This window comes from Antennarius striatus, chromosome 5, assembly GCF_040054535.1.
Source record: "Antennarius striatus isolate MH-2024 chromosome 5, ASM4005453v1, whole genome shotgun sequence".
In the NCBI taxonomy this organism is placed as follows: Eukaryota; Metazoa; Chordata; class Actinopteri; order Lophiiformes; family Antennariidae; genus Antennarius; species Antennarius striatus.
This window is the reverse complement of record NC_090780.1, coordinates 8,634,124-8,658,689: the sequence shown is the minus strand read 5'-3', so window position 1 is coordinate 8,658,689 and position 24,566 is coordinate 8,634,124. Positions and strand designations below refer to the sequence as shown.

The window sequence follows — 24,566 nt, the reverse complement described above, 5'->3', positions numbered from 1 at the left end:
TATCAACTGGGTCGAGCGTTTTCCTCTTAACTTATTAATGTAACAGTACTAATCATGGCATTAAAACAAAATAAACACAAATAAATGAAATAAATGGAGCAACAATTAGGCCGCAGTTCGATGATCGACTTTGTCGTCATGTCATCGGACTTGCGGCCGCATGTCTTGGACACTCAAGTGAAGAGAGGGGCGGAGCTGTCAACCGATCACCACCTGGTGGTGTGTTGGCTCAAATGGTGGGGGAAGATGCCGGTCCGACCTGGCAGACCCAAACGTATTGTGAGGGTCTGCTGGGAACGCCTGGCGGAATCCCCTGTCAGAGGGAGTTTCAACTCCCACCTTCGGCAGAACTTCACCTACGTTCCGGGGGAGGCGGGGAACATTGAGTCTGAGTGGACCATGTTCCGCGCCTCCATTGTCGAGGCGGCCGACCGCAGCTGTGGCCGTAAGGTCGTCGGTGCCTGTCGTGGCGGCAACCCTAGAACCCGCTGGTGGACATCAGCTGTAAGGGATGCCGTCAAGCTGAAGAAGGAGTCCTATCAGGCCTTTTTGGCCTGATAGGACCAAGGCTGCCCTTTGTCACTGATTCGGTTCATAACTTTTATGGACAGAATTTCTAGGCGCAGCCAAGGCGTTGAGGGTGTCCGGTTTGGTGGCCTCAGTATTGCGTCTCTGCTTTTTGCAGATGACGTGGTGCTGTTGGCTTCATCAAGCTGTGATCTCCAACTCACTGGAGCGGTTCGCAGCCGAGTGTGAAGCGGTTGGGATGAGAATCAGCACCTCTAAATCTGAGACCATGGTCCTCAGTCAGAGGAGGGTGGAGTGCCCTCTCCAGGTTGGGGATGAGATCCTGCCCCAAGTGGAGGAGTTCAAGTATCTCGGGGTCTCGTTCACGAGTGAGGGTACAATGGAACGGGAGAACAACATGCGAATCGGTGCAGCGTCTGCAGTGATGCGGACTCTGTGTCCGTCCGTCGTGGTGAAGATGGAGCTGAACCGAAAGGCAAAGCTCTCGATTTACCGGTCGATCTACGTTCGCGCCCTCACCTATGGTCACGAGATGTGGGTCGTGACCGAAAGAACGAGATCCCGGATACAAGCGGCCGAAATGAGTTTCCTCCACAGGGTGTCCGGGCTCTCCCTTAGAGATAGGGTGAGGAGTTCGGTCATCCGGGAGGGACTCAGAGTCGAGCCGCTGCTCGTCCGCATCGAGAGGAGCCAGATGAGGTGGCTCAGGCATCTGGTCAGGATGCCTCCTGGACGCCTCCCTGGTGAGGTGTTCCGGGCACGTCCTATCGGGAGGAGGCCCCAGGGACGACCCAGGACACGCTGGAGAGACTATGTCTCCCGGCGGGCCTGGGAACGCCTTACAATTCTCCCGGAGGAGCTGGACGAAGTGGCTAGGGAGAAGGAAGTCTGGGCTTCCTTGCCTAAGCTGCTGCCCCCGCGACCCGACCCCGGATAAGCAGAAGAGAATGGATGGATGGATGGATGGATGGATGGATGGATGGATGGATGGATGGATGGATGGATGGAGCAACAATTAAAGGAAAAATGAGAAGAACTGCAATGATTACCTTTAAACAGAACATCAATACTGTTGACTTACTTCTAGGATGTATTTCTGCAGGGACATGATGTCTTTCAGGGCCTCTGGATCCTGGTGAATAACGACCACCTCCTTCAACGGGTACTGAAATAAACACCAACATGTGATTGGATTAAAGCTTGACTACCACAGGGACAAAAAAAGGTTGTTGTAACCGCCACTAATTGACACAGATACAAAGAAAATGACTTGACTTCCTCGTGTATTCCAGAAATATTAGATCACAGTACATTGATTCTGAACAACCTGAACAATCTCAAACAGACAGAAGGTTTGACAGAATCTTCCCATTTCTCTAATAGCCAATGTCCTGATGTGCAACAAGCTGATACCAGCAGACACATCCTATCTTTTAATTTACTGTGCCTCTTACACTGAAGTGAATGAACAAGTAGGTGAAAACACTCACCTTGACAGGCAAGGTCTTCCTGTCTCGGATCACTCTGCCAAGCTCAATCACAGACTGCATTTGAGAGACAGCACTCTCAATGCGCTTGTCAATCATACTCTCCCTGAAGTGCAGAAATGAGAATAATGAAAATCTAGTTTTCACCAAGCAGAGGTACAATACTACACTGTTAACTAATCAATCTGGACAGTGCAAAAGTGCTAATTTTTCTGCTGCTCCTTTCCCTGGTGAGATGTTTGGAAAAGATGCCAAATGATCAGGCTGCCTAAAAGTAACATGAAATACTCAGGAACGACACCATAGAGGTATTTAATTGAAAAAATTAGCAGCCAATCATTTAGTGATTGAGGAGCAGATGTTCCCACAGCTTGATTGGTGAGGGACTTTTTGCAGGAGTTGAGGTTAACCCTTTCAACACCAGAGCAGCATATGAAACAGTGGCATCAGAGAGATTATTAAATGTTTTTTTTAAGTCTTTTTGATAAATCACATTGATATTTCATAAAAATGATTTCATAGTTAACAGGGACATAAAGACATTACACAGCTGATCTGCAACCAATGCACACATTTTATTTTTTGAGTTAATAAAGTGTCATTTTTTAAAACACCTTCAGTACCCTGGACATGGATTTTGCTTTGTTTACTTTTGTAAATCTTTCGTCATACAGCATTTCTTCCAGTTTTTTTAAAGTCCCCGTCCATGTGCACCAGTGGTTTGATAGACAATAGTTGTGCTCTGCTTTTTTAAAAATCATACAGTAAGTAAAATAAAAATGTGCAAGGTTATTGAAAACATGGGCAAGCATAGGACTTCCATGAAACATGAAAAACAGTTCCACAGGGATTTTTAAATGCAGGAATTCCTGTGCACATTATGTTTTGTGATTTATTTATTGTCTCCATATTGTCTCAGACTTTTCATTATGTAAAAAAAGGCTTGCTACCATGGATAGTGGCAACTCTGAAGGCATTTTTTAATGTGGTACAAGTGGTATAAAGAATCCCTGTAATTTGAGCTTCACTGAACGATTTTTCCAACCTGACTTGGGGCAACATGAGATAATGAATGCTACTGGCATCCTTCTCTTCAACAGAGTCAGGGTCAATGAGGTGACGCAGATTTTGGTACATCATCTCTGTAATGAAGGGTGTGAAGGGAGCCTGAGGGGAAGAAGCAAAGAAGGCAAGGAAACCCAAGAGAGGGAGAAAATCAGATTATTAGTCGTGTAGTTCCATTTATCAACACAAAAATCTTAAAATCAGTAGGTGCTATAAAATCAACAAAGATTTCAGCAGCTTCTTTTCCCCTGCAATGGTGCAAAGGTTTAAACTCAATATTGCCACAGTGTAGTTATTTTTGATGTGCTTCTCTTTAATTTCAACCATGGCTAATTAATTAGAATAGTTCACAACTGATCTATATTGATCTGAGGCTAGCTGGCTCTTGGCGTGTCTCCTGCCTCGCATGCAAACATCTTCAATGTGTTATAAATAAATACTCCTACATCTCATGCATTATTTATTGCCATGTATGCTTGCAAACACACACAAATGCCACATCCACAACAGCACAATTTCTTTGTGTCTTGCATGCACAAAAGTAAGACCTTATTGCAATAGCCTCCATACAACCCATGTTCACACACACGGACTCACCATTAGCCTGCACATGGAGAACAGCACACTGAACAGGGTTTCCAGTGCCCACAGGCAGTCCTCTGCTCCACTCTCTCCCTACAAAGTTCACATATTCCATCAATTTGGTCATTCTCCTTGGAAAGACAGATAGACTCTAGCAGACATCACCACATGTATATGTGATCATGTAAATTGAACTGGAGGTCTTAAAAGTACTATAAAATGTTCATGGATGGAAGCAAAGATGAAGGGACTTCAGATATTTAGATTACTTTGCTGTTTCCATTCCAAAAAATTAATAATCATGTTTCACAAAACACCAACCAATAGAAACTGGTAAATTTTTGTACAATGACACTGGCTTCCCAACACTGATAATAATCGTGACGTGAATAGATCACTCCTTCTATCATAAATGAATGTGAGAACACTGACATTAAAATCACTTACTGGAAAATTCAATGAAAAACAAAAAGAACAGCAAAGTGAACAAACCAATTATGAAATCCACACAAAATTTAAATGAATTCTTTGCAGCAGCTTTTGATGAGATGAGGATAGATCATGTGGACAAATACTGAAAAATGGATAAGGGCAGCCCTGTATGCCACTTGTGGAGGCAGAATAACAAGTATATACATACAGTACCGAGATACAAGTTTAAACATTTCCGTGACTGGGTCAAACAACTCGTTACTCAAACCAATTTTCCCTATTAAAAGCAACTAAAATTATTTTAACCCGTTCAAGTCATGTAAACCCCCTAAAATAAGACTATAAACTTTTTTTTAACAATAGATATGCATACTTTGCCTCCGCGTATTATTTCTGTGTATGTTAAGTAAACAATGATCAAGTATTAAAAGAAACGCAAAGAGTCACAAGCACACGCGCAATATGTCTTTACTCCGTGAAAGAGAGCAAGATCCTGTCTCAGTTGATGTTGCATCCATCCAACTAGTGGCGGTGTTCCGAAGAACAGCCCGTAGGTCGGATTTTGCTCCTATGTCGGTCGCTTGTGTCTCAACTCATATGAGAAGCTCGTATCTCAGAGGTACTACTCTGCAATGGAAATACTAGTACCATCTATTATCATTTGGTGATGAATATAATTATACAGTAGTTATTAAATCCTACTATTCAGTAGTGATTGTCACAACATGGACTCCCCGTATCACTGAATCCATGTTGTGACCCTGTATAAACAAACATCTCGATAAAGGAGAGTTGACTCCCAGGCACTGTCTCACCTTCAGACGGCGTCTGTTGGTCCTAACATACCAGTTGGTCAGCATGTCGACAAACTTGACCAGGCGAGGCACCACAGTGTACAGGCGGTAAGCTGCAACAAGAAAAAACTAAGCGTGTTTACTCTGGATAGAGAAACAATATGAAGATGCTCCCAGAGGAAAATACTACATGACAAATTCAATATACTCAAGATATCTTTCCAGTATCACTTCACTATCTAAGAAATGCAATTACACTAAGCAATCACACAAAGGTGATTATGAAGTCCATGCCAACCTCATGCATCCGTCCAAGAGATCGTATTAAAATGGAAGTGACCATGAGAAGTCTACATTCAGTAGAACAGCATACAGTATATTCTGAAGAGTAAACTATTACACCAATAAGAAAAACTGAAACACATGACAATCCTCCCCTTCAGTGACAAACGTGTCTTCACTTGGAAAATATTGTTACAGACAGCACAGAGCTGATAGAGAGCTTTATCACAGGAGTCAAAGATGAGCCATGTAATTTTGATACAATTACCTGAAAGAAACCAAAAACAGTCAAACTCAAATATGTTATAATGCTTGGCCAGTACAGTAAGTTGATTCTGAGAGAATTCTGACAGAACATGAAGCTACAAATTCCAAAATGAGCTCCACATACATTTTCAGCCTGACAGTACAGATTTCTGTGGCAGGTAACCTGATTACTTTGACCAATTCAGTATCAAACCAAATGGGAGTAATGCTCAGAAAGGAATTTTGTTTCATTTTAAAGTAGTTCATGATATAAAATTGCTTATAAAATTGGCTGATGCAAATTTTTACAAGAAACTTGTTTTGTGAGCTCACAGCAACCTTTGAACTGTCAAGTTGTGTTGAGTTCATGCTCTATTGCAAGTTGACATGTGAATAAAAGAACAGGGTGGGCAGATGGACAACAAAATTTCCTCTGACAAAATTAAACTGAGGGCGTTAAAAGAAAAACAACTGTGTGACTTAATATTTATAATATCACTGTGAAGGCACAACTACATCTGATCACACTTCTGTCTGTAACATTAGATGACTGTGCTGCTTAATTATGAGTGAAATGTTAACTAAAATGAAACTTTTGTCAATCTGTCTCCAGCATAAGATAGCAATTTTATGTAAGAAGTCAGCCACTAAAATAAAGCAGAAAACTCAGGGTTATACACTAATCTGCTAAAATCCTGCTTCATAGTGCCGGTGGGATGGATTCTAAAATCTGAGGCTTTCTTTTTAACAGCTATTCATATCAAGGATAATTTCTCAAAGAAAATCTTTGAGTTTGTCTCACCATCCATCTCAGCCCTGAAGAACTGGATGAGGGACTGTGTGAAAGACTGAATCCACTTGTCCATGATGTTGTCACTCTGCTTTGCGGTGTTTTCATTATACAGGAATTGAATGCCATCCTCCTACAAAACAAATACACACAACCACACAGAAAATATTTTAAATCTGATGAAAAATAGCCAGGTTGTACAACATAAGTGGAAATAGGGTAATCCAGTGGTTTGATTCATTCCTCTTCAGCTGCTAATCTGAATCCAGTTCACTGGTTATATTTATCCCAGCTGACTAAAAGTGAGGTACAAGGTACACCCTGGACAAGTCGCCAGTTCATGTCAGGGCCACACAGAAGGACAGACACCCACTAATGCTCACACTCACACCTATAGACAAGCTGAAGTGACCAATTCACCTAAGCTTCACGTTTGGAGGTGGGATAAACCCAGAGAACCAGACGAGAACCCATGCAGACACAGGGAGAACACAGAAATTCTGCACAGAAAGAATCAAACTCACAGTCTTCTTGCTGTGACGCAACAGCACTACCCACTGCATCACCCTGCTGTGCATTATCACAATTTGAATTATATAAGAGAATCTAGAGTCATGCTAGGATTAGCAAGGAAAATTAAGATTTGTAAATTAATAGAGAAATCTGTAAGACCTCATATGAAAATACATCAACAAAGACATAAATGCATTCACAGAATTTATCAGTTACAACTCTGCCTTTTATTACAAGGAATTTTGCTGCACTTGTTGCTGCAAATGGGCATGGAAATTTGTCTGTGTACTTCATAGCTATATAACATACACAGCAGTAGTCTGTATTCTCACCAAGTACATTGGCCTGCCATTTACAATAATATTTATGTTTCTGAGTCAGGTTCAGTAAATATTATATTCATACTCATGCAGTTAGTGACTGTGTGACTAACTTCATCAGAATCCCAAGCAGAGGGAAGGGCTTTTCTTTAGTGCAGGTGAACAACAAAAGGGCCTTTAAAATAATAGCATGTCTACATTTTTAACTATTGGAGTTAATATCAATATCATGTATACATTTGTTCACACATTTACAAATTTCATTATACCGTCAAATCTTAATGAGATTAATTTACACAGTTCTCCACATTCCTAGTTTCGCTCCAGTAGCAGTCTGCATATTTGTTTTCATGTCATAGCAGTGGGAGAGTTAGATGTTTTGAGGATTTATTACAGAAAAACTAGTCATTCATTCATTATTCAAAAACCAGCATCTGATGTTTTAAAATGATCAGTAGTTTGGAAAAAATGACAAAAGCTATTAATGTCCCTGGGTTGACAGGTGTGAACTTGGTCATTAATGCAGGCACAGATGAGTACACATTGTAGATGATCTGCCTGCTATCTATCAATGGTCGAACTTCTTCAACTAGAAAAAATGGTCGAGGCTACTGAGCAGCACACTAAGCAGCATCCATTACTGAATAATAACTGGGCTGCAGTTTTCATATCAGAAATAGGTATAATATTGCAGGAGTTGTGATAATAATAATGTTCATTCTGTATGTCACCCATGTACCTTCTGTAACCTTTGCACATTCTGCACCAGGAAGCGATAGGCATTATACCAAGGCAGAAAGACATCCTTCAACACATCTCGCACTCCTTCCTCTTTGAACCGCAGGTTCTCTGCTCTCACTACAGGGGAGTTGATGAGGTACAGTCTAAAAAGAGAAATCGCAAAGGGTTGGTGAGTGGCAAGATTGATTCAGAATGAGAACAAGCACTGTATGCATGTAAAAAGCCTGCAACAAATCAATCTAAATCAAATATATATTACAAAAAAACAGAAAGAAAATATGCAGAACACTATGATACTGAATATTAATAAATATAATATTTGTTGTTGATTTAATTGTGCACACAGTATGCATGACAAATCGAGGTCATCATTTGGAATGACATCTAATCGGCTTGTTTGTATTTCTGGAGGCATAATTAATCCTAGGCTGACATATGCAAAGCAGAGGTTTATGTACTGTGAAAATTGTAAAGTTTTCAAAAAGTATCAAATAACCGCTTCAGGTTTATCTTGCCTCCTGTGATTAGGTTAGGGTCAGCATTTAGCAAGTTGTATTTCAAATATTACCACAATGCTTACTGGGCATGATTAACAAAAAGTTTTTAGGCTGTTAATTCTTTGACTTGGAAATCTGGTTTGGCTTAACTTCACCAATTAGCTAAAATGTCCACCTACAATATCTTCTGCACACTGTTTAAATCTTACTAGCAGGAACCCGTGGAAATTCCACAATAAAACAATGACCAAACATATCAAAGAATAAGGAGTTTCACTCAGAATCTGTTGCCGTTTTCTGTGTCGTTCCTGCTGTTTGGACTTTCTGCTCAAAAACATGAAAATTGTTGGAACAGTTATGACACTCTAAAATTATGTTAACTGGGAAGTCCATGTATAGTTATTTCTTCTCCTTACGCCATATTGTTCACGTGATTCATTCTGGCAGATGCGCCGTGATTGGTTGGGCGCTTGATTGACAGGTAGTCGGTGGAGTTGGTGGCAGCATGAGACTTTTTCAAGTGAGCTTATTCAAATATACAGTGTAGGTGGGAAGATTTTACCAACAGCATCATTTCTCTTCATTACAGAAAAAAAAAACAAGGCAGTCAGAAACTGCAACAACCTGCGACACAGCACAGTTTGAACTGGAGATAGGATGGCGGCGCGTGCACACGCAGCGGCTCCTACCTCTCCCGCTAGAGCGTGTGTTTTTTTTTACTGCCTGTGGGTCTGAGAGGACTTTAATTTCATTTGTGCAGTATGTCATACATATATGGTACATTTGCCAATAAAGTTGACTATGACTGTGACCCCTGAATTCAAAATTTTACCCTGACCTACTTTCATAGGTCAGAGTCATTTAATAAAAGAACCATGATCCAATATGTAACTGGTGCATTCTATTTGTTATGAGGTTTCAGAGATGTGTACCTAAAAAGGTATAAAACTGAAAATGTGACCTTGACCTATTCCTTCAAGGTCAAAGTTGTGATGTAATTTTTGTCCTCTTGCCTCCCTGAGTATAACGCCTTTTGTTTCGTCTTTCTATCTTATCCAGTTCCTGAGATACACTGTATGTGCAAAAATATCTCAGGATGGAAAATATCTCAGACCACAGATCAAAGTTAGTGCTTTGATCTATGGTCTTACTCGTACTGGCCTTCTCCCTCATCTTTCTATCTTATCGGATTCCTGAGTGTACAAAAGTTGAGATTTGACCTTGACCTAGTTTTCTCAAGGTCATCATCTCATTTTCACCCCCTTTGCCGCCTGAGCAATGTGCGTTTTGTTTCATCTGTGTATCTGCAACGGTTGTGAAGATATTTGGTGGACAGACGGACGGATGAACGGTCGGACAGACAGACGAACACATAAACACTGACAATTACAATACATCACCGCTTCGCAGGCTGTAAAAACTGCTAACACAACAGTGATAGAATCAATCACAATAATCAACATTAGTGTCATAGTGCATGGGACCAACACTGTAAATAGTATATAATCTAGTTACACCAGGTTCTTATGAGGATTCTGGAAGCAAATTAATATGATGCAACATGCTTGCAACAGGCCACTAGTCCCTAAATGTACTATCAATGACAGAGAGCCATCAGCAAGCCAAAAAAAATGGGTGTAAATGTAATTTTACACCCTACAATAATTTAAGGTACAGACGGTTAACGCTTCAAAATTTCAATTTGTTACTGGTTCAGTTTCCATTAAAAAATATTTTTAACCCGGAGTACTGGCGCTAAATTACATTTTATAAAACCCCAGCACCATAATACCTAGCTTTTCACACAGAAGACCCATTTTGATATAAATCAAAACCCTAAAGAGATGCAGGCTGTAACCCTCTCCCCATCTCAACAGCTAACCCCTCATCAGTCTATATGTGAGCATATGGTACAACCACATAGAGGTTTATTCATTCGGCCATATGGCCATGGAACTCTCACTGCTTCAGGCAAAGGACCGAATGTGTGAAGGGAATACATGTATGCATGTGTATGAACAGTATGCGTGAGAGTGTCTATACCAAATGTAGGACTCTGTTGTCTGTCTTTTCAAGAGTGATTGCAATTCAAATCTTTTTTAAACCAAGCTTGTTAAAGACATAAGGTAGGTTAAGACGTTGAATCCTGCCACCGGCACACAGGCACTCATGCTTTAGAAACGCTCACTCACACCCGTTCACACTTGCACAGATCTGACCTGAGGGCGTCAGCTCCATAGTTCTGCACTATCACTCCTGGATCTGGGTAGTTTTTCTTGCGCTTGCTCATCTTCTGTCCATCGCTGCAGGAATGAGACAGGCAAAGGCATTAATGCACGCATGCACAAAAGTGCATGTTAGAAAGCATGCACTTGGTATTCAAATTAGTCCTTCCAGGTCAGCAGGCCTGTGAGCACAGTGCTGCATTTAGATCCTGGAGTGGAGGACAAGTAGTCCTATTGTAGAGCAGTTCTCAGGGCTAAATGTTGCAGCACACAACAACACTGAAACACTGATCACAAGAAAACAAACACAACAAAGATGACTGAACAGAAAAAATGAAAGTAAAATTTGGGATAGCAGACGAGAAAAGAAACTGCAGAAAATTTTTGAAAATAGATTTATAATTTTGAAAATAGAAAAAAATTTGTGTATTCGTCTGTGTCATAAACCCCCAAGTGAGCCCTGCTATTGCATTGGCAAATATGCTCCTGCAATTATTATGATGTAAATAATAATAATAATAATAATAATAATAATAATAAAAATTATCATAATAATTTTAAATAATACATTTTAAATAATGCAATCCAAAAATGGTTTCCTACAGATTATAAATTATTTTTTAAACTTAAACTAAATTTACATTGGGTTTGAGTACAGATGGGGTTGTGGCCTTTTGATATAATCAATAGAAATATAAAATATTACAAAACACAATGTGAGATTCAGTCTTTTAACAGCACAATTTGGGATCAAGATAAACACATAAAAACAACAGCTTCGTGGCCTCCATCATGACAATAAATTAAACGTTTAAATTAAAGAAACAAGAGGAATGCAGGTGTGCGCCCAGTTGCATGTCTCACCTAGCGAGGACCAATCCATTAACAATGACATTCTTGAAGGGTGGTTTGCCGAACAGAGCTGTGGAGAGCACTAACAGGGTGTAGAACCTACATCAGGACAAAAATAACACAAAAGATCAAGGTAACAAGGACCGAAAAAGCCAAAGAACCAAAGGATTGAAAAATAAACATGCTTCCTATTTTAATTCAGCCATTTGCCATTATATTTAATTGCAAAGTTCTAATTACTAAGTCTTTCAGCTACACCCCCACTCTGCCTGACCTATTCATTGTCCACTAAAGTCAGTTCCCTCAAAGGTCGGGTTTGTCAACCTCTTTCCATCCATCCCTCCATCTTTCATTTTCCCAACGCTTACCATCCCCTTGTCTGGTCAATGCCTTCGGCAATGAAGTCCGCAGGGAAACAGTCTTCAAACTCCTTCCTGTTTTCAAACGGGTAGTGGACCTGGGCATAAGGCATGCTGCCACTCTCAAACCAGCAGTCAAAAACCTCTGTGATCCTCCGCAGGACACCCTTACCACACCGCGATGGGATTGTTATGCTGTCAATGCTGTGCAGAGAAAATGTGGCCAGAAAAGAAGGATTTTTTTAAGAAAAGTGGCCATCACAACAATATTAATAACACCAAATAACACATTTCCAAGCACACTATAAAATTGATAATAGCAAATAAATTCCTGATCAAATAAGTGTATTTTTCATTTTGGAAATTGCCAATTTAATTTAGATTTTCTTCCAAACCAGCACAGGAATCATTTCAGTGCAACTCATAGGTATTAACAGAAAAGCAAGTTCTTCCTTCCATAATATTAGATTAGCCAAACCGATGCAAGGTGATTAGAGGTAATTAGCAAATAAAGAGCTAAGACGAACGAGCTGTGTTCCATATCCCTGCTATGGCTCAGGGAGACGGGTCTTATTTAACAAGGACAACGCAGATATTCACACACCAACAGACAGGATATCAAAAACTCCTTAAATGTTCTCACGCATGCGCATGCACTCATATGCACCTTGTGAAGACCTTTATCACCACAGACACACCATTTATTTCATCCCAGTGTTTTATCAGTGACTCACCTCTCACGATGCAGATCAGTTACTTTGACTCCAGTTAACTCCTCCAGTTCAGCCACGGACCCAACACACACAACCTGTCCAAAAACCACACACAGTAAAGACTGACCAATATCGGAAAACCCTTAAAAGAAAATTGTCTTATATAAAAAAATTCTAGATACACAGAAAATATTTTGTTTCTGAACCCATTAAACAGGCTAAAAACTTATATTAAATGTAGATGTTCACACTTAAGGTTTAATGTGTAGGATTTAGGATTTTTTTTCACAAAAAAAGTGAAAAAGTTTGAATCACTCAAACACACCTCAAGCATCCACTAAATTTTACACTTTGTACCTCTGCAGTGATTATACTTTCACAGTAGAACACAACATTTGATGGTTTCCATATCATCAACAAATTCTTACTGGCAGCTTTGCTTTAGACAAAAAAAGAGAATCTTAGATGTGCATCCACCATGCAAAGAAAATGGTACATGGAATTGAGACCAATTGTGTTGATCCCCGTGAGATGAAAAAAGAAAATAGTCATTAGCACAGGAAAAGTTTAGATACAAATTTTCTTGATTGCAATGTGGATGTCTTGTTCCAAGGACATCCACATTGTCAGTCCATAAACTTGTGCATATTGATTTTTTAAATCTCTCAGAAAGCATTACAGTATTTTCCACACTATTAGACACACCTAAAAGCCTATAATTCTCATAATCCCGTAGTGCGCCTTATAATCTGATGCGCCTTATATGTGGATTAATATTAGTATTAGTATTGGTTAAAAACAAGTTCGCTGAAAAAAAGCCGGCAGTCTGGCCGGCAGTCATGCCTCACTACGCCACCAGGGGTACCCTCACAAGGTATTCGGGCCTACGCCCCCTAACAACAGTAGTCAAGGGGCGTCGCCGAAGTAGCGGCTCTCACTGACCTGCTGTCTGATGGCAGAGCAGAGCCCCGGTGACCGGCTACAATAACGTAGCAAAACATAAGGAACTTTAAAGTTTGACTGACTGATCTCAGTATTTCCCAACTACTGTGACGCCGGTAATAACCCACTTTAAACTTAACTGATCTAAAAAATGCCATTGTGCTGTAATCTGTATTTTAGTGATGGTCCATTCTATTAGTTTGCGGGAACACCCGGAGAAACTGGCATAAAGGCGAATGAAAGACCCTTAAAGATGCACTTCCAGCCTTTTCTGAAATTTCAAGAGCAGAGTCACTGCTAGACAAAGGTGCCAACGGATGTGCTGCAATTGATTTACAAATGTAGTTGATAGCTCTGGGCGGGCAGCGGAGGGGCGCATTTGGGCTTGTGTATTCTGTCTTCAGCGACATGCTGTGAGATTCCCGTCGGTGAGACACCGACGTTCAAGTCAGTTCTAGGAGTAAAACAGCGTCGCATTTGCCAGTAAATTAGCAGTCTGACATTAAAAACTAGTTAAAAAATTGTTTTGGACACACAGTGCAGCAGCAAATAGGTGCACCTCACCTCCGACTGGACTACCGATCGATCGAAACAAGATTTAATTAGTAAACAAAGATGAACATTGGAGCTTAAATATATCTTAAATATCTGCTTCGAACTTCAGATCAGGAAATAATCCTCCCTGTTCGAACTGAGTGGTCCACTCGTAATGATTTAACCAGTTTTTAATGTCAGTTTTTTTAATATGCGTATTGACTTCTTTCTAAGATGGCAAATTGATCAAGAGATCAGGTTTCCTTGATGAGGCTCAGAATGGCTTCATTGAAATGACAACAGGGTCGTTCACGGCTGACTAAAGCTACTGACAGTCATGGCCACAGTACAGCCACTATTTCTTAAAATCTTTTCAATTTTTTAAAATCATATTCACCTTATAATCCGATGCCCCTTATATATGGAATAAATGACAAAATAAACAATTCATTAAAGGTGCGCTTTATAATCCAGTGCGCCTTATAGTGCATAAAATACTAATATTTATGTAAAATGAAAAAACAACAATGGCATCAGGCTTAATGTGTCAAATCATTCTGTAAACCCACAGGATTAGAAGTCAGTTACACCTACTCTAAAATTAATTTGATAAGACAAAGAACCGCTAGTTAGCTAAATATCATCATTCAGATGCATATTGTTCCCATTAACACAATAAAGTAATGCAATAAAAGTACCTGTAATGCAAGTCAAAAAAAGGCTTACTGCAATACACTAACCTTTGCAAGTAACCTTGGCATGTTCAAGTATGTATGCTGGACACGCCCAGAGGAGAGATAGTCTGGGTTTGCGCTAGCCATTCACCACTTCGCCATAGGCGAAGTAAATTCCAGATTAGCCACAAGGTTTTTAGACTATGTAGCCACAGTGGCGTCCTTATTTTTACGGAAAAAAAGGCTAAAACTTGCAACTTTTTCGATCGCTAGCGGCGCTCTCTATTTCCACTAGGCTATTTCCGCTAGCGAGCTGCGCTAGCGCCGCTATTTCCTTTCCGCATGCCGATGGAATTTAGCCGAAGCATGCCGACGGAAATAGCCTAAGTGACCCGAACGCTCCCGATTATTAAATATGCACTCGGGTCATGATCTCCTCTCGTCCAATGAAAAACAAAATATTGTTTTTTTACAAGCTGATCCTGCGAATTGGTGTACGACAAGGCGAGGACGATCGATCAAAAGAATCCAGTGTTTTATAGCAGAGTTTGTGTTAAAGTCCTCATTAATAAACAAATGGTGAATGCTGAGAGGGGGGAGGAGTGGTGACAGACTGATCAGAAGGTAAATGAAAGATATGATCAATACTTGTTTGTAGTCTTAGACTTTTTTCCCTATGACCAGCAGGAATAACCAGCGATGCATGTAAATGTGTATTCACCTCGCTTGCTATTTTTCATGCCTTTTTAAATTGAAATGAAAATCATGTTATTGAATTAAATACAAATAAAATAACCTAAACTATGGCATACCAATGGTGTTGGTGGTGGTCAAAGTTAAAATGTCATCTAATCTAAGTAAAACTTACAAGTTAACATTGAGTAATATTTTGTATGACTGTATCTTCACATAGTGAATGCAAGTTTTCAATTGTTGAATCTCACATTCATATCTGCATAAAGTAGGACAGAACTAAAGATAGTTCAGCTTGAACTGTTGACTTTAGTGTATTTTTGTAGGTAAACTGAACAGAAGATTTTGTCCTCAGAATGCAGGAAAACAACCCCATTTTCTAAAACATTTCCCGGGGGAGGCTCCCCGGACTCCCCCAGGGGGTGCCCCCCCCACGCCCCCCGCAACGATCGTCGGTCGTCCGCGCACTGCGCCACTGTCTTGGACACAGAGTGTGGCTTTTTGTGGCTTGCTCAATTATTTTACACTGAGCCACAGTGGCTTAGTCATACTAGCTCCTAGTGCAAGCCCAGATAGTGAATATATTAGTAGAAAGATACTGAGTTTTGAACTGCCAGGCAGGAGGCCTAGACGAAGACCAAAGAGGAGGTTTATGGATGTAGTGAAAGAGGACATGAAGGTAGTTGGTGTGAGAGAAGAGGATACAGAAAGACAGGGTTAGATGTAGACAACTGATTCACTGCAGCGAACCCTGAAGGGAAAAGTCGCAAGGAGACGAAGATGCAGTCTCCTTAGAGAATTAACCTGTAGGCGCTGCTCTAGTTTTACTCTAGCATCAGGTGAGGTGGCCCACATAACAGAAACTGAAACGCAACCGTCAGATCAAAAAAATTTTTAAAAAAATACAAGAGCACAGGAAGTGAAGCACAGGAAAGTAAATGCACGGTGTAGATAGAACAAAACAGAAGAGAGATGATGAGAGATTATATCACTAAACAAACTGACATTCAACCAACAGATGCAGCTGTAATTATGTGTGTGAGATTTGCTGCTGAGTGTGTGAGGTAGGCACAAGGGAGAGTGATTGCTCTGGAAAAAAGTGGTGATGCTATTTCCAGCAAGCAGGTCGCTGGCTGTCCCTTTTTCAGCCAGGGGACCAACACTTCGTTTTTCAAACGCTTAAACAACCCAATTCTGACATGTGTATTCAGTTCAGTCTACTTCAACAATCAGCTGGACTTAGAACTGCTACAGTTTGAGTAGCAGTTCTAAGCACTCTTTATTTCCTCATTTCCTTCATCAGATAATTTATTCTGTTACCTCCTCCTACTGTCCCTCCCCAATCACTGTTTGTCTTGAGGACCTTTGAAGATGCCTTAACCAGCCTGAAGAGAAACCAAACATTTGGTTTATCTTTATTTGCTGTCTACATTTATTGAATCACTTGTGTGTTCAGTTAATAGATGCACTCGGTCAAGGCACCTGAAGGGAGCTGACACCAATGGTCATGGTCTCTTCTACCAGAATGCCTCTCACGAATAAGTCACTCCACACAGCAAATTACGTGAATGTCAAAAAGAGGTCAGGGAGGGTTTTTCTCTTTCCGTCCTGCCAATTTATGTGAAGAGCTGGGTTTCTGCATTCTTGCAACAGACCAATCTGTTTTTAAAAGACAGCACATTTTTCACAAAACATATTTTTAATGTACATCAATGTGGCAGTTATAGAAGTTATGGAAAACTTTTTAACTATATCATCTCATGCTAAGCCCACATTGATCATTAAATGCTCCCTGAAGTAATCGACTTCTTATTTAGACAAGACATAAGACAAATGGTAAAAACACAGTAGCAGCATTAATGACTATATAATGAACTTTATGTTTTCCTGACCTCCTCAAAGTCATCGCTGACCCACAGAGGGATCGGTGTGCCCCAGTATCGGTTCCTTGAAACAGCCCAGTCTCGTGCATCTCTCAGCCAATTCCCGAAACGTTTCTCACGCACAAACTCTGGAACCCTGCAGAGGCCAAGAAATAGGAAGAGTTATCTGGTTTCAGTTATTCTTATAAAACAAAGGCATTATTTTTTCACAGGGACAATCAAGTCATCATTTAATAATTTTACATCCATCAGTTCTCCTAGAAACCATTTAATCTGGAAGTCTGAAAGGTTTTCTTAAGTACAAGACTTCTCAATATTTCACTGAATGAAATTCAACACCGAATAAGCTATCAAAGCATCCAGAGAATGGATTCGCCAAATAAAACCAGTAAGACTGATGTAGCATAGAGTTTTCTGATTTTAGATCTAATTTTTCCAGTACATCCATAGTAGTACAAGCAATATGAATAAAAACAAATATGACTAAACTAATAAAGATGACTGGGTTTCATAAACAATTTTAGAATTTAAAAAAAGAATTTTCCATTTTTTTGTTTGAAATGAAAAATGTTTGAGCTGCATGCAGATATGAAAATGTTAACAAACATAAAAATTATTAGTCACCAAATAACATGACTTTTGACAAAGGGAACAATTTTGTACCTTGTTAATTTCACGAGGTACAAAACGGACAAGTACAATGCCCATTTTTCAATTTTATTCTGGATTTGTTTCCTATTCTTGCTCATTTTAGCCTTAAAAATAAACTGCACTGCTTTCCTCATGTAGCTCAGTGGCAAAGGTTAATATGGCCTTTCAGGCATCTTTTTTCTCTGCATTTCTTTCCCTACTGTATTTTGCCCTGACCGATTTCAAGCTTTAATCGACTATCTACAATCACTGCCATTTTTCCTGCCCTCCCTCTCTTGCTACACCAGCCCATGTTGCTCAGGAGAACCGAGCAAGCAGGGGAAGAATAAATCGCTGTCAGGATCCACGTGCTAAGCAAAGAGTTCATCAATTCCCATTTGGTGGTAGCATTTCTATTTAGGTCCCTAATATATCAATTTAATGATTTTTTAGAGTTCCTCATCATCCCCATTCCAACTGTTCCCTACCTGTCATGCTCAATGGACTGTTACACACTGAATGTAGAATTTAAGATAGGTCTTGTCTTGTGCTTTAGATGCACCAGAGAATATATAACATGTAGAGACAGAGATGCTGAAGATGGATAGGACATGGAAACAGGGACAGCGGTAGCACTGTAACCAAATGAGTGAGCATGATATAAAATAATGATGACACAAAGTCTAATTCATCATGCCATCACGTATGAAGGGAAAGCCATTTAGTATATAAAGACCTATGCTTTAGTGGTATGCAAGGGGATCTAAAATTCTAAAGTGCTCTTGTTTAAAAATGACCTAGAAGTCAGAAGTTGACTGATAATAGTATTTGGCACAAATTTTGGGAGCCAATCCTTTAGTGGTCAAGCAAATGAAATCTAATGGCAGTTGTTGTCACCTAAAAATCAAAGTTTGAAAGGCCATAAGATGCCCATAATTGCTCTGCCCTTTATGTAATCAAAGACCCATTGTTTGGAATAATGTTAGAAGTTCAAGTCTTTTTACAAATAGGTGGGTTTGAAGTGAGCAAAGGAAAAAGAAACGTTAAATAGAGCAGAAAAAAAAGTCTCTTTGATTCCAGCTGGATTTTTAGGAGCAGTCCATTAACGCCACATTTCCTCGGATGGACAAGAACAATCTTCAGAGATTAGGCACCAGTGACTCAGCTTCTTATACCTTGAGCTTCAAATGAGAGAAGCTCCCCTTGAAAGCATTCAATAATTTTGTCCTTAATTCATTCAGACAGGAGGACGTTTGGAGAAATGAGACTGAGCTTTTTCCAAAGAAAAAGGGGGGGACTGAATGGGCCCCCTGCTCCATGTGAGTAAAAACACATAAATGAACAAATCACTTTGAGAAAATGGTAGGGAGCACTTATTTGCAGAGTCTTTTAAGACTCCCGTTAGTTAGCATGAACTTCATATAGAGGTACTGAGCTCTGCAAGCACTTCAGTTTTTTTAAGATTATGATGAGCTAGCAGTCCTCACAACCAAAACCTTCCAGAGACTAGAACTAAAGTATGAAAGTGGAGTGTAATCAAAAAGAGAAAAAGAAAACTTCTTCTAGCTGAATCAAATAATTAGGTTTGGAGAATAGGCTTAATTAAAAAGCTACTGAACATCATCACCATCAGTGCACAGCCACAGAAAGGGTGTAAAATGAAAATTACAATTGATTTACTCATTCACGAAACACACAAAATCAATATAATTGCTTCATCGTATCGATAAATGTTTCGTACATCTTTGCATTTGACTCTACATGTAAAGGGAGAGGAACCAACTCGTTGTTGAACATAAAATCAATGTGCAAAATGATTGATATATTGCAAATACAGAAAAGTCCTTGTTTCAAGCTTTTCAAAATAAAATTTGTGCTTCCTTTAGTTTCTTCTAAAAACTAATTTATTTTGTTTGGCTATATTAAAATGAAAATCTGCAGGTTAAACAACAATCCATAAATTCAGAGACATAACCGTATCCCCCTTAACATGATGAAAAAACACATAAATTGTGATTTTTCTTTCAGGCATATATAGATGAGGTTGTCCTTTATTACCCTTTATTACATATAACACAATAACCCCATGGTAAAGACTGAACAACCTTTGAGGCAGTCTGAGTTTGTTCCGACTGGTTTGTGTATGTGTGGTGGTGCATCTTCACCTTCCCACCAGCTAGTCATTCATCTCAGTTTGACAGTCCCATTACCAAAGGCAGCTACTGTGGCTCACAAAAGAGCACTGAGAAGACGAGGGGTAACAACATTTAGTAAAGCCATCATGCTGAGGCTTACTTTCCATGTTTTGCCATCAATTAGCATCATGGTCATGTTTCTAATAAAACATCAATGGCATGCGTATTGTGATAAAATCATCCAATTAAATTTTTATACACACTATTTTTCCAAAAGTATTGGTCCAGCTATCCAACTCAATGAATTCAGGTGTTCTGAACCCTTCTATAGAGACAGATGCATAAAATGAAGCGCCTAGGCATGCAGACTACTTTTACAAACACTTGTGAAAGAATGAGTCCTTCTCAGGAGCTCATTGAATTCCAGCATGGTATGGCATTCCAACATGGCATACCCATATGGTGAAAATTTCCTCGAGACAAAATATTCTACAATAAACTGTTAGCAGTACTATGACAAAGTGATAGCAATTGGGAATATACACATATACATTTTATAGACACACACACACACACACACACACACACACACACACACACACACACACACACACACACACACACAACGTGCATCCCAAAGACACAAGCTTTTAATACTTACAATACATTCAATGCTACCTTTTTCTGCGGTAAAGTGTTGGAAAAAAATGCACTTCCATTAAACAAAAATATTCACAATTTATCGATTTCTTCACTTAAATTTCGAACCCAGAAGTCGCCACTATCTTTTTATTTTGCGTGGATTTCTCATCACAAGACTCCCCTGCCGGATGAAGTCTCATTAAAATTGACCAAAAGGCAACATGACGTCTGCTCGTTTTACACACTGCAGTGAGAGAACGAGAAGTTAGTCTTGCGTTATCACCACGCCTCCGAAACAGACGTAAAAGTTGGAGAAAAGCCAAGTGAGTTCCTCCTTGAATAAAAAACCATCAAAAGTTAATGAAGAAAAAGGCTGGGCTTGCACTAGGAGCTAGTATGACTAAGTCACTGTGGCTCAGTGTAAAAGAATTGAGCAAGCCACAAAAAGCCACACTCTGTGTCCAAGACAGTGGTGCACGGGCGGACAATCAACGCTCGTCGCGGGGGGGTGCGGGGGGGTCTTCCCCTGGGAAATTTTTTAGAAAATGGGGTTGTTTTCCTGCATTCTGAGGGCAAAATCTTCTGTTCAGTTTACCTACAAAAATACACTAAAGTCAACAGTTCAAGCTGAACTATCTTTAGTTCTGTCCTACTTTATGGGAGTTCCCACAGGCTATTGTAGCGATGTGTGTTAATGTCCTAGCTCAGAGCTACACACTGAAAGTACCTCACAAGCTGTTGAAGTCAGCTAGCATTTGGCTAACTAGTTAGCTCCGCTTTAGTCATGTGTGTGTGTGTCTCTGCTAAAGGCATATCGTCATCATCATATAAACACAGCTGCGTACATCCACACCGCTTATAAACAAACAGCCACAGCCTTTATTTACAGCCTATCAGATATTCACTGTCACCAGAGTCAAGGGTTAGTTCAACTGACATAAACCCTGCATGCGAAATAATCCAGGCAGAAATCAAAAGGTGAAATTATCTCTCATTCCCAGCCTTGTGAGAGACAAAGGCTGGATATGTCCATACACACACACACACACACACACACACACAGTAAAATGCCATATCGATGTAGGTTAGCGAACACAGATAAAGTAGGGACGGCGCCAAACAGCCAACAGTTCAATATACGGTACTCATCCGCTTTGTATTACCACTCACCGGTAACTTAGCTGCTTTCTGGCGGTAGCTTTGCCGCTCTGTGTTTTTAGCTAGCGATTGCACATTGTCCATGACGATTGTCAGGAAACAGCTTTAATTACGTCCTGTCAAACATTGGTTGTCTTCCCCACTGATTTTTGTCCCATTTGCAGACACTGTGTGTTTTAAATTCTACATGATGTTTACCGATGGTCTCAGCCCATGTGCTCACATAATGAACAACAGAGTCACGCTCGGCTACAAGAACCTTCACACTCAGCACAGAGACAGCTATTAAGAAGAAAAACATGGCAAAAACAAGACCAAAATACGTAGTAACAAAGTTATTGAAAGAAAAGTAAGTCTGACGACCGTTTCGACACTGGATTAAAAAAAAAACACCCATGAAGGCATGGGGGGAGTTGTTGATAGACGAGGCTCAGATGGGGGAGGGAAGTGGACATAGGGACCTCAGAGCCATGCTCCATTAAAACCAAGATTTTCAGCGCAACAGTGATTTTATCAATATTCAATGAAAGATAAAGGGCCCCGGATCACTTTGGGGCAAGACATTTCAAATATGGTGTAGTTGGACATCTGGCAGTTGAATGACATGAATTAAAAAAAGCATAATATGGGACCTTTAAAGCTTGGTTTACACTCCCCAAGGATAGAATTAATTCAGCAAAGGTAGAGATGTTAAAGTTAGATTACAGTACTACAGTATTTTATTTCATTTATGTGTTGTTTTTACATCCTGCTATTGTTTCTGTAAAGTCCAAGGATTGTAAAGTTCGCATTTAATAAATAATGACTTACGAACAGCTCAACTTTCGAACAACCTCTCAGAACCAATTAAGCTCGTATGTTGAGGACTATATGGATATGAAACATAAAAAGGCAATTATTATTTTGGCTAGTAAATAATATGGTGGCCAGTGGATTTTTCATTTTCATTTTTTTCACTTGGCTGGCTGGTGAAAAAGTTAGTTTTGGACCCTGGGCACGAACAAGTGGCTTGAATACTTGACAGGAACATCTGTATCCGGTACTGACTAGAAGTACCCAAATCCCAGTGGGAGAGACCACCAAAGGTGGTTGAGATTAACAGAGTCACAGTGCTGTGGGATTTCAGCCTCCAGATGGACAAACAACTACCGTATTTTCCGCACTGTAAGGCGCACCCAAAAGCCTAAAATTTTCCCATAAACCCGTAGTGTGCCTTATAATCCAGTGTGTCTTATATATGGATTAATATTCTTATTAATATTGGTTAAAAACATGATCACTGAAAAAAAGCCGGCTGTCTGGCCTCCAGTCATGCTGCAATCCGCCACCAGAGGAGTCCCCTCACAAGGCACTTGGACCTACGCCCCCTAACAACGGTAGTCAAGGGGCATCACCGAAGTCCCGGCTCTGACTGAGCTGCTCTCAGACGGTAGAGCTGACTGTAGGAGCACCGGTGATTACGTAGCAAAACATAAGGAACTTTCAACAATTCTATTAATAAAGTTTGACTGACAGATTTCAGTATTTCCTAACTATTTGGCATCGGAAATAACCCATTTTAAACTTAATTGGTCTTAAAAATACCATTGTGCTGTCATCTGGAATCTAGTGACAGTCCATTCTATAAGCCTGTGGAAACACACAGAGACTCTCAAAGCTGAACTTCCAGCCTTTTCTGAAATTTCAAGAGCAAAGTCACTGCTAGACAAAGGTGTCTGGTGTGCTGCAATTAATTTACAAATGTAGTTGATAGCTCTGGGCGGGCAGCGGAGGGGTGCATTCAGGCTTGTGTATTCTGTCTGCAGCGACGTGCAGTGAGATTCATGGCGGTGAGACACCGACGTTAAATTAGCAGCCTGACATTAAAAACTAGTTTTAAAAATGTTTAGGACACACAGCAGCAAATGACTACACCCCACCTCCGACTGGACTACCGATCGATCGAAACAATAATTAATAAATGAAGACGAATGTCGGAGCTTAAATATCTGCTTCGAACTTCAGATCAGGAAATAAGCCGCTCTGTTCGCACTGACTGCACTCGTAATGAATTTAACCAGTTTTTAATGTCAGGTTTTTTAATATGCGGGCAGACTTCTTTCTAAGATGGCAAAGTGATCAAGTGATCAGGTTTCCTTGATGAGGCTCAGAATGGCTTATTGACATAACAACAGGGGCCATTCAAAGGTAGTCAGGAAGTCATGAATGTAATCATGACTGCCTGAGCAGCGCGGCTCTATCTAGTGGACGGATTGCGCAACTATTTATTTTTTATTGTGTGCGCCTTATAATCCGGTGCACCTTATATATGAAATAAATTATAAAACAAACAAATTATTGAGGGTGCGCCTTATAGTCCAGTGTGCCTTATAGTGCGGAAAATACCGTACTGGATAACCAACTGGACATAGTGGTGGGGGACAAAGCAGACGACAGTAGCGCTGATAACAGCTGACATCAACATCATGATTGTGGACCACAAAAAGATTAATAAACAGAGTTGAAAGGACAATATGCAGGTGTATAGCCGAAGGACAAAGGAAGTATTTCTCAAGAAATCTGCAACCAGCATCCAGCCCATTCTTAGCATGTGCACAGCACTGCTTTTTACCAATTCAGTGTTACTCAGCAAGTTATAGCTTGTTTCAAAAGATAGCTTACCAGTAGCATTTGTCATTATTGTCCAGTAGTTTATCCACCATCTGCTCCACTCGAATAAACCAGCTTGGAACAGCTTTGTAGATCAGGGGTGTGTCAGATCTAAAAGCAAATAAGCATAATGCGTTAAAGATAAAGTTGCATATCAACTCAAGTTGAGAAAAGAATATTCCAAACAATTGATAAAAATA

The 24,566-nt window shown here is 40.1% G+C and overlaps 1 protein-coding gene across 1 annotated transcript in view; it reads right to left on the bottom strand.

Annotated features, from left to right (window-relative positions):
• iars1 (isoleucyl-tRNA synthetase 1) overlaps window positions 1-24,566 on the bottom strand; it is a 61,779-nt gene that overhangs the window by 15,840 nt on the left and 21,373 nt on the right. Inside the window, exons 13-25 of the mRNA XM_068315916.1 lie at window positions 24,379-24,477; window positions 17,162-17,288; window positions 12,448-12,521; window positions 11,723-11,917; window positions 11,367-11,453; window positions 10,497-10,580; window positions 7,779-7,923; window positions 6,219-6,339; window positions 4,910-5,001; window positions 3,678-3,755; window positions 3,061-3,182; window positions 2,019-2,121; window positions 1,610-1,693 (exon numbers count right to left, since the gene is read on the bottom strand). Of these exons, the coding sequence (XP_068172017.1) occupies window positions 1,610-1,693; window positions 2,019-2,121; window positions 3,061-3,182; window positions 3,678-3,755; window positions 4,910-5,001; window positions 6,219-6,339; window positions 7,779-7,923; window positions 10,497-10,580; window positions 11,367-11,453; window positions 11,723-11,917; window positions 12,448-12,521; window positions 17,162-17,288; window positions 24,379-24,477 (1,411 nt within the window). The remainder of the gene's footprint in view (window positions 1-1,609; window positions 1,694-2,018; window positions 2,122-3,060; window positions 3,183-3,677; window positions 3,756-4,909; window positions 5,002-6,218; window positions 6,340-7,778; window positions 7,924-10,496; window positions 10,581-11,366; window positions 11,454-11,722; window positions 11,918-12,447; window positions 12,522-17,161; window positions 17,289-24,378; window positions 24,478-24,566) is intronic.